This window comes from Nerophis lumbriciformis, linkage group LG11 (genome assembly GCF_033978685.3).
Source record: "Nerophis lumbriciformis linkage group LG11, RoL_Nlum_v2.1, whole genome shotgun sequence".
Classification (NCBI taxonomy): Eukaryota; Metazoa; Chordata; class Actinopteri; order Syngnathiformes; family Syngnathidae; genus Nerophis; species Nerophis lumbriciformis.
In genome coordinates this window covers 23,875,717-23,889,227 of record NC_084558.2, presented here as the reverse complement: position 1 = coordinate 23,889,227, position 13,511 = coordinate 23,875,717, and the positions used below count along the sequence as shown (strand labels likewise).

The 13,511-nt window shown below is 39.0% G+C and overlaps 1 protein-coding gene across 3 annotated transcripts in view; it reads left to right on the top strand.

Moving 5' to 3' along the window:
• Positions 1-9,667, top strand: part of tmem94 (transmembrane protein 94) — a 120,143-nt gene extending 110,476 nt beyond the window's left edge. The window contains exons 28-32 of one of the 3 annotated variants that reach the window (XM_061967040.2): positions 1,554-1,717; positions 2,660-2,754; positions 2,857-2,947; positions 5,114-5,284; positions 8,678-9,667. In XM_061967040.2, coding sequence (XP_061823024.2) covers positions 1,554-1,717; positions 2,660-2,754; positions 2,857-2,947; positions 5,114-5,284; positions 8,678-8,750 — 594 coding nt within the window. In that variant the 3' untranslated portion in view covers positions 8,751-9,667. Of the gene's footprint in view, positions 1-1,553; positions 1,718-2,659; positions 2,755-2,853; positions 2,948-5,113; positions 5,285-8,677 lie in introns of those variants that run through there. The other 2 variants (XM_061967039.2, XM_061967042.2) reach the window with 2 other exon arrangements.
• Positions 9,668-13,511: the final 3,844 nt, after the last annotated feature.

Below are 13,511 nucleotides of genomic sequence, written 5' to 3'. Positions count from 1 at the left end.
GCAGATCTTCTGCTTTTTGTACTTATGGTTTGTCCCAATATGGATCTCCAAAACGGATCACATGTCTTTTGCATTTACTCTGTCACTTTTACTACCTGCATGTTTTCCCTAACCACCCTTTGGTCTTACCCTTTTTATCCTCCCTCGCCTCGTCTTCAGCATCCATTTATCAATATATTACAATCTCTCGTCACATGGCAAAACCCTCTCATTCTGACTCTGCTGATACTCTTATACAATGCTACAGAAGATGACCGTTGCAACGTTTTTAATCCTACATACATTGTGTATTAAATAAGCAAAATGAAGTTACTTACAAAACAGTACTTACACAATATCACCTTCAAGCACTTAATGCAGGTGGCTGGCCGCATCTTTTGAGGTGCATCACAACCAAATTGTCAAATGTTGCGGCCTGGGCATTTTAGCTAGATGCGCACTGTATCTGTGCAGGTAAAACACTAATGTCAAGCATATATGTTATATTTATAGACATGGTTCCAGTAATCATGTCTGTAATCTGCTCATCTTCAGTAAACTGCGGCCTTTTTTGTGCATCATCTTTAAAATATTATTTTCTATACATGACTACAGCCATGCGGACCAATTTGATGGCGTACGTGGTGTATGACCTCAGTCCTGTACTGACAGGCTGACCTTCCCACCCCTTCAAACTATGTGGTTATGCTGGAAGAACTCATACGTCCATTTTCTAAACGCAACCTCTGGATATGACGGGTTCAACTACTTTGGTCGACCATGCCTGCTCTGCATTTTAACTAGTATGAGAAAGTGTGTGAGCGATAACACAAAATTTAACAGACTCCATTTACACATGTAACCTTGCAACACTGCAGAGTTACATGACACCTGGTTGAGGATTGCTGAATTACACCCAATTTGGATATTTTCACTTTGTTCTCACTTTTGTAGCCAGGGGTTTAAACATTAATGCCTGTGTGTTGACTTATTTTGAGGAGACAGTGATGTAATACTGTTATACTGCACAAAGTGTACACTGACGACTTTACATTGTATCAAAGTATAACTTCTTCACTGTTGTCCCATTAATTGATATAAAAAATAAGATTAAATGTTAAATCATTAAACTACTGAATTCAAACTTGCATATTAACTCTATGTTCATTTTACAAAGCTTGCAGAAGTATTACCTTTTTTTTTCTTTTTTTTTTTAACATTTTTCATTTATAGTAAGCATGCATTGAAACTTCCAGTTTCAGTGTGGTAAAGAGAGGCAACATTTTTGTATCTTTGCCGATTACATTCACCTGTGTTGTTGCTTTGCCCCCACTAGCCAAAGCGGTCTCAAAAACTAATCATAAAAAGGAAAGGCAACAATAAAAGTACAACTGTCATGCAGAGATTGACATGTCATATAGGATATGATCTGAAGAAGATTGTCATCTGCAACATGCTTTCTTATTTTGTTATCCTACTGTGGTGCATTAACTGTCTTTGCATTTCATTAACAGCATACAGGCAATGATTGGAAACCATTCATAGGGCCTATGTTTTTTCTCTTTTTTTGCCAGACTCAAAACTACTTCCTTGGCTGTTTTGTTTTGAAGTTTGGCCTGACAGTCTGTGCTTATTTGTTGGCCTTTGGCTTCACGCTCCAAGAGATCTGTCTCAGAAGCACAAACTTAACCATGTTTGACAACACCACTGGAATGTGCCTGCATATACTCACAGCCAGGTAAGAACTTTCTAGTTGGGATTCTCCTTTATTAACCAAACCATTTTCTCTGTCTCGGAGGTAGGGTATGCATGGAGCCTCACAGTGACACCTCCTCCCTTTGGATGAGAGGTGGGGTACAGGCTGAACTGGTCACCTGCCAATCACAGTGCGCATATTCAAACAATTTGTGAAAGTGTTTGATGTAACAAAGTATAATATAAATAAAATATTTAACATTCACTCTAATGGACAATATAGAGTCTAGATTTAACATTACTCACAGAGAAGTCAAGGCTGAAATTGAAATCCAGAGCTAAGTGGCTGTGAGGCAGACAAGGTAGCGACACCACTACCAACTCTGAGGTTTTTCAATGACAAAACTTTTCCAAACAAAACTTCAGGAGGAATCTATTTACCCAGAGCCGTGTATAAAGAGAGTATGGACAACTCGGTTTTAGACGATCTCCGAAAAAATTGGTCAAACTTTTCTATATCACCAAAATTGATAATGTATGTTGCTGTATATATACTTTTGACCCAGCAGATTTGGTCACATTTTCAGTAGACCCATAATAAATTCATAAAAGAACCAAACTTCATGAATGTTTGTGACAAAATGTGCTCCAATCACTCTATCACAAAAAAATAAGAGTTGTAGAAATTATTGGAAATTCAAGACAGCCATGACATTATTTTCTTTACAAGTGTATGTAAACTTTTGACCACGACTGTGTGTGTGTGTATATATATATATATATATATATATATATATATATATATATATATATATATATATATATATATATATATATATATATATATATATATATATATATATGGTGTGGATGGGGATGGGAATTTTTGATAATACCCTAGTTGTTCATGTTTGGGTAGACGTGGCCTATTAGCAAATGTAAAATAACAGTTTAGTGACTGACTTTGTTCCTTGTATTTCTGCAGCTCGAATGACCATGCTCCTCGTTGGTTTTTTGAACTCTCCAATGGTTTGCTGTTGACTCAGAAGGTCATGACGGGTTTCCTAGTCTTACATACAGGTAGTTTTTCTAACTCCCCTTATCAAATATATCTCCATGGTACATCTTTGGCATAACAGTTATTAGCTTTACAGCATTTTATCGTTCCTATTTTTTCAGTAGTGATCTCCCTAAGCTACGTCCATCGTTCTCAGCCTTTGTGGAGAAAGAGTCCCTTCAGCAACACCTGGTGGTGCCTCACTGTACCTGTGGTGTAAGTTGTAGCCTGCTTCTTCTGATTAAGATTATAGGAAATCACACTCAATTCTCAAAACATGAAAAATTTAAGTTTTCAGATCCCAGTGAACAGCAGATGCAAAAATAAACAGTAAAGATGAGTATTAAATAGCAGCGTTATAGGCACATTAATATAATAAAGATTAAAACAAAAACACAATATAAGATTGTCAGTTAGTGTATGGTGCACCGTTCATTAGACTGCAGAGTATAAGCTGCACTTGAGCCTGGTGGTTCTGGTTCTAATGCTCCGTCGTCGTCTTACTGAAGATAGCAGGGCACTAAGCCCATGTACTGGGTGTTTTGGGCTTCTCTTACTGGTGTAGGCCCTACTCCTGCACCGACTGATTTAAATGTGAATGTCAAATAGAAGGAGTACGAATTTTCCATACTAAAGAGCATTTGTATTTGGAAATTTGAAGGAAAAGTGGAATTTTTTATAATGTGCAAAATATCTTGAATAAGCTAAGGATTTGTCATGGTGCATATTAGTTAATGCCAACAACGCTAGATTCATTACATTACAATAGCACATACAAATATGTATGAAAACACTCCTACAGACATCACACGTGACATTTTTTAAAGTAAAAATGATTTTAAGTTATATTGTAAAGCTTACACACCTTATTTTAAGTGATGAATGAAGAGACCATACGAGTAGAAACCTTGTTTGCTTTTATTTATTTTTTTTAAACTATTTGCATTATGGACCTCAGCAAAGAAAAAATGCATAAATTAGCCGCATCGTTTTATCAGCCGCAGGATTCAAAGCGTAGGAGAAACGAAGCGGCTTATAGTCCAGAATTTACGGTATATACAGTATATACTTGACAAATAAAGCAAGTTTCTTACAAGTATCATCCCTGCAGGACGAGGAATCGCTAAACATGCTTCATTACACACCCTAGGAGGATACAATAGCTCACATTTCTTGCTAACAGCAAGCTAGTGCTTTGCAATGTAAACAAATGCCATGGGTGGATCTACACCTGACATCCACTGTAATGATACCAAGTACAAGAGCGTATCTAGTCGATATTACAATGATTACATCGATATTTTTTGTCGTCATAAAACTTTTTTTGACTTTTTTTGTGTTGTCTTTGTGTTTATAAAATTTTAACAAAGTGTAGATGGAACATCTTAAAACAGAAAATAACCAGATATTAACAGTAAATGAACAAGTAGATTAATAAACAATTTTCTACCGCTTGTCTCTCATAATTTTGACAAAATTATAGAATGGGAACTGACACAATATGTCTATACTATCATATATCTGTCAATTGTAACTGCATTACCTCAGAACTGTAAAGCACAATAAATCATCCGCTTCATCTTGCAAATAATTAACCATACTGTGACAAAACGCTGCATATGTCAGCAGCCAAATTAGGAACCTTTGTTTGCGTGCTTACTACTAAATTACAAGTTTTCTAGTATGTTCACTATTTTATTTAAGGCCACAATTGTATACAAAGATGTATTGCACAAAACAATATGATGATTTTTGCATTTAATTAACTAACATTTAATTACATTTTATTTGACACAAAAAGCACACACTGAAGGGAGGTAAAATAAGTGTAAAGGGTAAACAATAAAATTGTTATTGCTATTACCACTATTTATCATGTGGTTTATTTGTTATTAAATTTTATCAGGGTTTAAAAAAAAACAACTATATTTAAAGATGAATTTTGGCGATACAATAAATACTCATGTTTTCAAATGAATGAATAATCGTGTAATCAATCGTGATCACAATATCAATCAAAAATAATCATGATTATTATTTTTGCCTATTTGATGCTATTAGATCAAAATGATACCACACTTCGGAACTCTTCCTTTTTGGCACTTTCATTTGGATTGATAATGGCGATGAAAACCAATGTCAAACACGACACGCCACTCGTCCATCTTCCTTCAGTACGAGCTGTCACTCATGAGCCGAAGTAGCACTTTGGCACTTCACAGTCAAACGACACAGGAGCTGTACCGGTCCTGTGCTTTTTTCTTAAAATTACACACACTTTGACTCCTTGTGTATCAGTCTACTTCACACGTTTAATGATTTTGTCTTTTTCAGTCTTTGGGTTTAAAAAAGTACTAATTATAACTCCCAATTTATCTCCAGTCTGCTGAGCCAGATTGTCCAGGCCACAGTGGATTACCAGGTCTGGCGTGACCATGACAGCCTCCTGAACTTTAGACTGGGTGACATACCTCTGCTCGGATGGCTGCTGGTGTCTTTGTCCCTTCTGCTGGTCGTGGTAGTCAATGAGGCAGTCAAGCTGCATGAGATAAGGTATTAAACATGGTGCTATGGGTATGAAATATAACAAGATGACATGTGCCCTCGAGCTAAGGTGTTTATGATGGTTGGTATGATGGGATGATCAAATTTATTAGTTTCTGTCAGTCCTCACAGAAGAACACAGATGACTTGGAAATGCAGAAAATCTTACATAAAGTTGTACCCACACGTGACCAGGGGTCGCAACCTTTTCTATCAAAAGCATTTGTGGTCCTGCTACGTTCCTCGGGATGGGAATTATTAATATTTTTCCAGTTCTTTTTCCACTTTCGGTTCTGCTCAACAAATTCGATTCTCTTACCGATTCTTATTTGCAAAAAAAAGAGGACAGGTGGATTAGCATTAGTTTATTTACTTTAGAGGTAACATTACCTTACCAAGCCAACAGTGAGGTCTGAGGAGGCACATATGTAGCTTAGACAAAAATGTATAAATACAAAAATAAATATAAAAAAAATAAACATTCTTCTGTAGAATTTAAAGGAGCCATATGTAGTAATGTGGCTAGAAATGGTACTGCAATCACGGTCAAAATTCTGTAGTCCCCTCCCACTCTCCATGACTGAGGTTGTCAGATACGCAGCACCTTTGCACCTTTGGCAACAATTAAACCCTCAAGTCGTTTTGAATATGAAGCCACAAGCTTGGCACACCTATCTTTGGTCAGTTTCGCCCATTCCTCTTTGTAGCACCTCACAAGCTCCATCAAATTGGATTTTCAGATCTCTCCAAATTTCTGTACGCTGAGTCAGCCACTTGATCACTACGTGTCCATGCAGTAGTTAGATTTCTCAACTAGTTTGGCTCTAAACGAGCCTCCTTCAGCCCATGGAAACACCTTAATTCGATCTGTGTTTGGTTTTTGAAAAGTCGGGCTAACACACCTGGATTATGCGATTGGAAACTAGACCTCTCGAGGGGCGGGGGGTGCGGCCGGAGAGGACCCTTCATGTCGCGCATGCGCCAGTAGGATAGAACCCGGAAGCAGATACCATTCATTAAAAACATAGCAACAATTGTAATGAACAGGAGACTGTTCATTTCCTTCACAAATTAAAAGAACAGAACATTTTGAAGTGCATCGATGATAGAAAAGAAAACACGGAGATGTATTTAAGAAGGTATCTAAAAAAATGTAAAATGCCGAACTAATTCGGACTCCGAACAAAATACGAATGAAATGAAAGATTATGAAGCAGGTATATTAATAAAGGCGAATAATAAAGCGCACACAAACCTCTTCACGCTGCATTTGTGCACTCTAAACTGTTTAACCATAACTCTGTATTCCACACATCTGGCAAGATATTCCAGAACAATAGCAACCTTCCTATGGAACAGTATCAGTCGGGGCACAAACGGTCTTTTGCTTCAGATTTAAAGCTCCTTCCATCAATCCACAGATTGAACTTCGAGACATTCAAAAGTTTTGTTTTCCATGATTTTTTATGATGCTTTTTAACTCCAGCAGACGCAGGTGTGCTAAAAAGGGTAGTTTCCCACAGTTCTTAATTATTTTCGTTTCCATCATAACACAAACAGTTCCATCAGCTCCAAAACGTTTTACTGGGCCCATAACCTGTGTGGGCGTATATTTTAGGGAGAGCTAGAATCGCTGAAGGACGGGGGACGATAAACACCACTCAGCACACAGCATTGCATTTGCCTGCACACGTCGCATCAACCAGCTGCAGCCATTTATTGTTAATTAGGCGCACCGGTGTGTTAGTTCCACACACACCCAGAGTCAGATCGACAGTCAGCAACAACTGAACAAAAATATAAACGCAACATTTTTTTTTTGCTACCATTTTTCATGAGTTGAACTTAAAGATCTAAAAATTTTACTATGTACACAAAAGAATCCTTTCAAATATTGTTCACAAATCTGTCAAAAATCTGTGTTCGCGAGCACTTTTTCTCTGCCAAGATTATCCATCTCACCTCACAGGTGTGGCATATCAAGGTGCTGATTAAAGAGCAAGATTATTGCACAGGTGTGCCTTAGGCTGCCCACAATAAAAGGCCACTCTGAAATGTGCAGTTTTGCTTTATTGAGGTCTGGGGTCGGGTCAGAAAAGCAGTCAGTATCTGGTGAGACCACTGTTTGCCTCACGCAGTGCAACACATCTCCTTGGCATAGAGTTGATCAGGTTGTTGTTGTGGCCTGTGGTATGTTGGTCCACTCCTCTTCAATGGCTGTGCCAAGTTGCTGGATATTGGCCGGAACTGGAAAACGCTGTCGTATTCGCCGATCCACAGCATCCCAAACATGCTCAATGGGTGACATGTCCGTTGAGTATGTTGGACATGCAAGAATTGGGATGTTTTCAGCTCCCAGGATTTGTATACAGATCCTTGCAACATGGAGTTGTGCATTGTCATGCTGCAACATGAGGTGATGGTCTCGGGTGAATGGCACTACAATAGGCCTGAGGATCTTGTCAAAATATCTCTGTGCATTCAAAAGGCCATCAATAAAACGCACTTGCGTTTGTTGTCCATAACATACGCCTGACCACACCGTAACCCCACCCCCACCATGGGCCAGTCAATTCACAATGTTGACATCAGCAAACCGCTCTCTCAAAACCGGGATTCATCCATAAAGTGAACACCTCTCCACTGTGCCAGACGCCATCGAATGTGAGCATTTACCTACTCAAGTCAGTTATGCCGAACTGCAGTCAGATCGAGACCCCGATGAGGACGACAAGCATGCAGATGAGTTTACCTGAGACGTTTTCTCAGTTTGTGCAGAAATGTTTTGGTTATGCAATCCGATTGTTGCAGCAACTGTCCGGGTGGCTAGTATCCGACGATCATGGAGGTGCATCTGCTGGATGTGGACGTCCTGGGCTGGTGTGGTTTCACATGGTCTGTGGTTGTGAGGCCGGTTGGATGTGCTGCCAAATTATCTTAAACGCCTTTGGAGACGGCTTATGGTAGAGAGATGAACATGAAATTCACAGGCAACAGCTCTGGTGGACATTCCTTCAATCAGCATGCCAACTAGAGTGATATCACCATTGACTACAATGCCAATTGGAAAATGTTTGGTCTTGAAGTGGCTCTAAAACCAACTTCATAGTCCAACAATAGTATGACTGGCAAAAACAATAAGTAGTTTCACTTTACATAGATCCCAACGTGAACAGGATGTCATTTGAACGGGAAGTTATGAACTCTTACACCCTTCGCCTGCAATTAAAAATTTCAAATAAACTTCGGAAATTTTATGTAATTTTAGCGTAGATAGCAAAAAAAAGCACTATTTTGTGATGTGAATAAAGAATGATAATGAACTAACAGATCATCTTAACATATGAAAGCAGCAGTGTTATATGATGTATGATGTAATTTTGTCCTCTTTCACCATTTCAGGGTGCGAGTTCGCTACCAGAAAAGACAGAAGCTGCAGTTTGAAACAAAACTCGGAATGAATTCTCCATTCTGACGACGATGATGGCGAACTACCACTCTTCTACTAATTTACCAACAGCCAAAGAAGGGCAGCTTAACGCAAACTGACAATACAATCATCCGCAGCAACAGATACAAAAGGTCTCATTTTTTTAAGGTTTTATTACAAATATCTAAGCGAGTGTCTGTTCTCTTGCTGACGTTTCACCTGACTACTCCATTTTATGACATGCAATGTGAAAGATGGTTTTACTGTAAGAACGTTTTAAAGATGTTTTGTGGTTGAAGGGAACATGGCCACTTACCGTAGTTGTTGTCACCTTATCCCTTAATCCATTCCAATACTTTATTTATCGCACTTTTTTTTAATCAAAGAATGTAAACTGATCAGTCCAAGATACAGATAATGAATATAACAATAAGCAAGCATGGAAAATACAAAGAGGGTGAAATCCAACGATAATTGTGTTTTTTTGTTTCTCACGAATTGTGACACATTGAATTGAATTGAATAACTTTATTTGATTAGGACAATACATATTGATCATCCTATGAGCAAAGCATCACAGTAAATATGCCAGAATTAGCTATGATAGCTAGATTTAATCTGTTGTGCAAAGGCAAGCACCATAAAAACCAACACACATTTACAGACAACATCATACATATCATACATACTGTACATTACAAGATGACTTACAATAAATGTTGGCAACAAAACACGTCAACATAATATTGAAAAGCTAAGAAGTATGTTATTTTACTAGTATACAAGCCCAAGTAATTTGTTAATGTTACAAAGATAGCCTTTTGAAAGAAATCTTCTTTTGAAAAAACAATCTGTGTCTTGTCATGTGGCCGTGTCTTGTAAATAAAAGTTTTTTTGTGGGTTTTTTTCAGCTGCAAATGTCACGTTTGAATTCAATTAAAATAAAAACAATTTCATGAATCCCTGAGGAGGCTATTTATTTTGAGCAGCAGGTTGTCGTGGTTCATATAACCTGCATGGCCCACAGTGAATAATCAATACAGACAACATCGAGATGAGAATGGATAATAGTAAAGCTTGTGATAGTCTACTGGGTAGACTATCACAAGCGCCCATGTTGTAGATGATCTCTAATCATACAGTAGACTCTACTGTATGACTCTACTGTGGGCCCCGGTGACCCGCGTCCGGGCGAGAGAAATCTGGGTCCTTTGTTTGTATTTTTCATAGAGGTCTTCCAGCTGCTCTTTGTCTGATCCCTCACCTAGGACCAGTTTGTCTTGGGAGACCCTACCAGGGGGCTTTTAGCCCCTGGACAACATAGCTCCTAGGATCATTGGGACATGCAAACTCCTCTACCACGATAAGGTGGCAGCTCAGAGAGGATACATATACAGGTAAAAGCCAGTAAATTAGAATATTTTGAAAAACTTGATTTATTTCAGTAATTGCATTCAAAAGGTGTAACTTGTGCATTATATTTATTCATTGCACACAGACTGATGCATTCAAATGTTTATTTCATTTAATGTTGATGATTTGAAGTGGCAACAAATGAAAATCCAAAATTCCGTGTGTCACAAAATTAGAATATTGTGTAAGGCTAATACAAAAAAGGGATTTTTAGAAATGTTGGCCAACTGAAAAGTATGAAAATGAAGAAAATGAAAAATATGAGCATGTACAATACTCAATACTTGGTTGGAGCTCCTTTTGCCTCAATTACTGCGTTAATGCGGCGTGGCATGGAGTCGATGAGTTTCTGGCACTGCTCAGGTGTTATGAGAGCCCAGGTTGCTCTGATAGTGGCCTTCAACTCTTCTGCGTTTTTGGGTCTGGCATTCTGCATCTTCCTTTTCACAATACCCCACAGATTTTCTATGGGGCTAAGGTCAGGGGAGTTGGCGGGCCAATTTAGAACAGAAATACCATGGTCCGTAAACCAGGCACGGGTAGATTTTGCGCTGTGTGCAGGCGCCAAGTCCTGTTGGAACTTGAAATCTCCATCTCCATAGAGCAGGTCAGCAGCAGGAAGCATGAAGTGCTCTAAAACTTGCTGGTAGACGGCTGCGTTGACCCTGGATCTCAGGAAAAAGAGTGGACCGACACCAGCAGATGACATGGCACCCCAAACCATCACTGATGGTGGAAACTTTCTTTACACTAGACTTCAGGCAACGTGGATCCTGTGCCTCTCCTGTCTTCCTCCAGACTCTGGGACCTCGATTTCCAAAGGAAAGGCAAAATTTGCTTTGGTCAGAAAACATGACTTTGGACCACTCAGCAGCAGTCCAGCTGGTGTCGGTCCACTCTGTTTCCTGAGATCCAGGGTCAACGCAGCCGTCTACCAGCAAGTTTTAGAGCACTTCATGCTTCCTGCTGCTGACCTGCTCTATGGAGATGGAGATTTCAAGTTCCAACAGGACTTGGCGCCTGCACACAGCGCAAAATCTACCCGTGCCTGGTTTACGGACCATGGTATTTATGTTCTAAATTGGCCCGCCAACTCCCCTGACCTTAGCCCCATAGAAAATCTGTGGGGTATTGTGAAAAGGAAGATGCAGAATGCCAGACCCAAAAACGCAGAAGAGTTGAAGGCCACTATCAGAGCAACCTGGGCTCTCATAACACCTGAGCAGTGCCAGAAACTCATCGACTCCATGCCACACCGCATTAACGCAGTAATTGAGGCAAAAGGAGCTCCAACCAAGTATTGAGTATTGTACATGCTCATATTTTTCATTTTCATACTTTTCAGTTGGCCAACATTTCTAAAAATCCCTTTTTTGTATTAGCTTTAAGTAATATTCTAATTTTGTGACACACGGAATTTTGGATTTTCATTTGTTGCCACTTCAAATCATCAAAATTAAATGAAATAAACATTTGAATGCATCAGTCTGTGTGCAATGAATAAATATAATGTACAAGTTACACCTTTTGAATGCAATTACTGAAATAAATCAAGTTTTTCAAAATATTCTAATTTACTGGCTTTTACCTGTATATATATCAGTGACGTGCAGTCAGGGGAGGCAGGTGAGGCGGGGCCTCACGTGCCATCATGGAAAGAAAAAAAATGTAAAAATAAAAATTGTTATATGTATCCAGTGATTATACTATAAAGTTATTTTCCATTTAACTTCACCAGTTTTAGATTATTTTTATTCAAAATCGCTGAATTTTCACATTTGCCGTTCAAATACTGAGAAGAGACTTGCGGTGAGTCAGCAGCCAGTTGAGGCACGTCACTAAGTTGAGCCTCACCATGGATTGCGCAATGACTCGGCTAACTGCTGGCCTGCTGTGCAGTGAGACCGTATTGCTATATGAATTATATTATACATTTCCATAGTTTAGTTAGCTGAGGTATATAATGTACAGTGTATTTTGTCAACAACTGTATGTGTGTAACGTATTTCTTGTGCTGAGCAATCATAAAACGGCTGCGAAGACGCACTGTGTGAGGCTCGCAGTAATCCCGCCTCCTGGTGGTAGAGGGCGCTAGTGATCCCAGAGATCATTCTTGCGACTACTCGGCTGCAGAAGAAGTGACAACAAGCAGCAACAGTTAGCAGCGATCGTTTATTTTTTCCTCTTGCCTGGACTATTAACATGGAGGATTACATATCTAAAATAAAACAGTTTTCTAAACTGGACTTTCAATCGAAGCAGGAGGTAATACTTAAAGGAAGATCTCCATCGAGACAGAGAGACTTTTAAAACTGAAGAAAGATAAGGAAGACTTCTATAAACAAGTTATCGATGCTTTTGTTCAAAAGGAGCGGTGCATGGACTTCATTTATAAGTAAAGGTAAGACCATAATAACATTTTTTTTATTAAATGTGCTTTTTTGTGTGCTACAGTTTGTATGTGTAAAGTTAAAGTTAAGTTAAAGTACCAATGATTGTCACACACACACTAGGTGTGGTGAAATTTGCATTTGACCCATCCCCTTGATCACCCCCTGGGAGGTGAGGGGAGCAGTGGGCAGCAGCGGCGCCGCACCCGGGTATCATTTTTGGTGATTTAACCCCCAATTCCAACCCTTGATGCTGAGTGCCAAGCAGGGAAGAATGCTGGTATGAGCTTTTCAACATAACCCGTTAACTGCTGCCAATCAAATGGTGAATAAGATACTCTTTAGGGTTCATATGTTTGTAAATCTGACTGTGATGAAGTCAGTGCCTCACCAGCCATGAACCTCACCGCACGTCACTGATATATATATATATATATATATATATATATATATATATATATATATACAAACCCCGTTTCCATCTGAGTTGGGAAATTATCTTAGATGATTACAATGATTTGCAAATCATTTTCAACCCATATTCAATTGAATGCACTACAAGGACAAGATATTTGATGTTCAAACTTATAAACTTTATTTTTTTTTGCAAATAATAATTAACTTAGAATTTCATGGCTGCAACACGTACCAAAGTAGTTGGGAAAGGGCATGTTCACCACTGTGTTACATGGCCTTTCCTTTTAACAACACTCAGTAAACGTTTGGGAACTGAAGAGACACATTTTTTAAGCTTCTAAGGTGGAATTCTTTCCCATTCTTGCTTGATGTACAGCTTAAGTTGTTCAACAGTCCGGGGGTCTCCGTTGTGGTATTTTAGGCTTCATAATGCGCCACACATTTTCAATGGGAGACAGGTCTGGACTACAGGCAGGCCAGTCTAGTACCCGCACTCTTTTACTATGAAGCCACGTTGATGTAACACGTGGCTTGGCATTGTCTTGCTGAAATAAGCAGGGGCGTCCATGGTAACGTTGCTTGGATG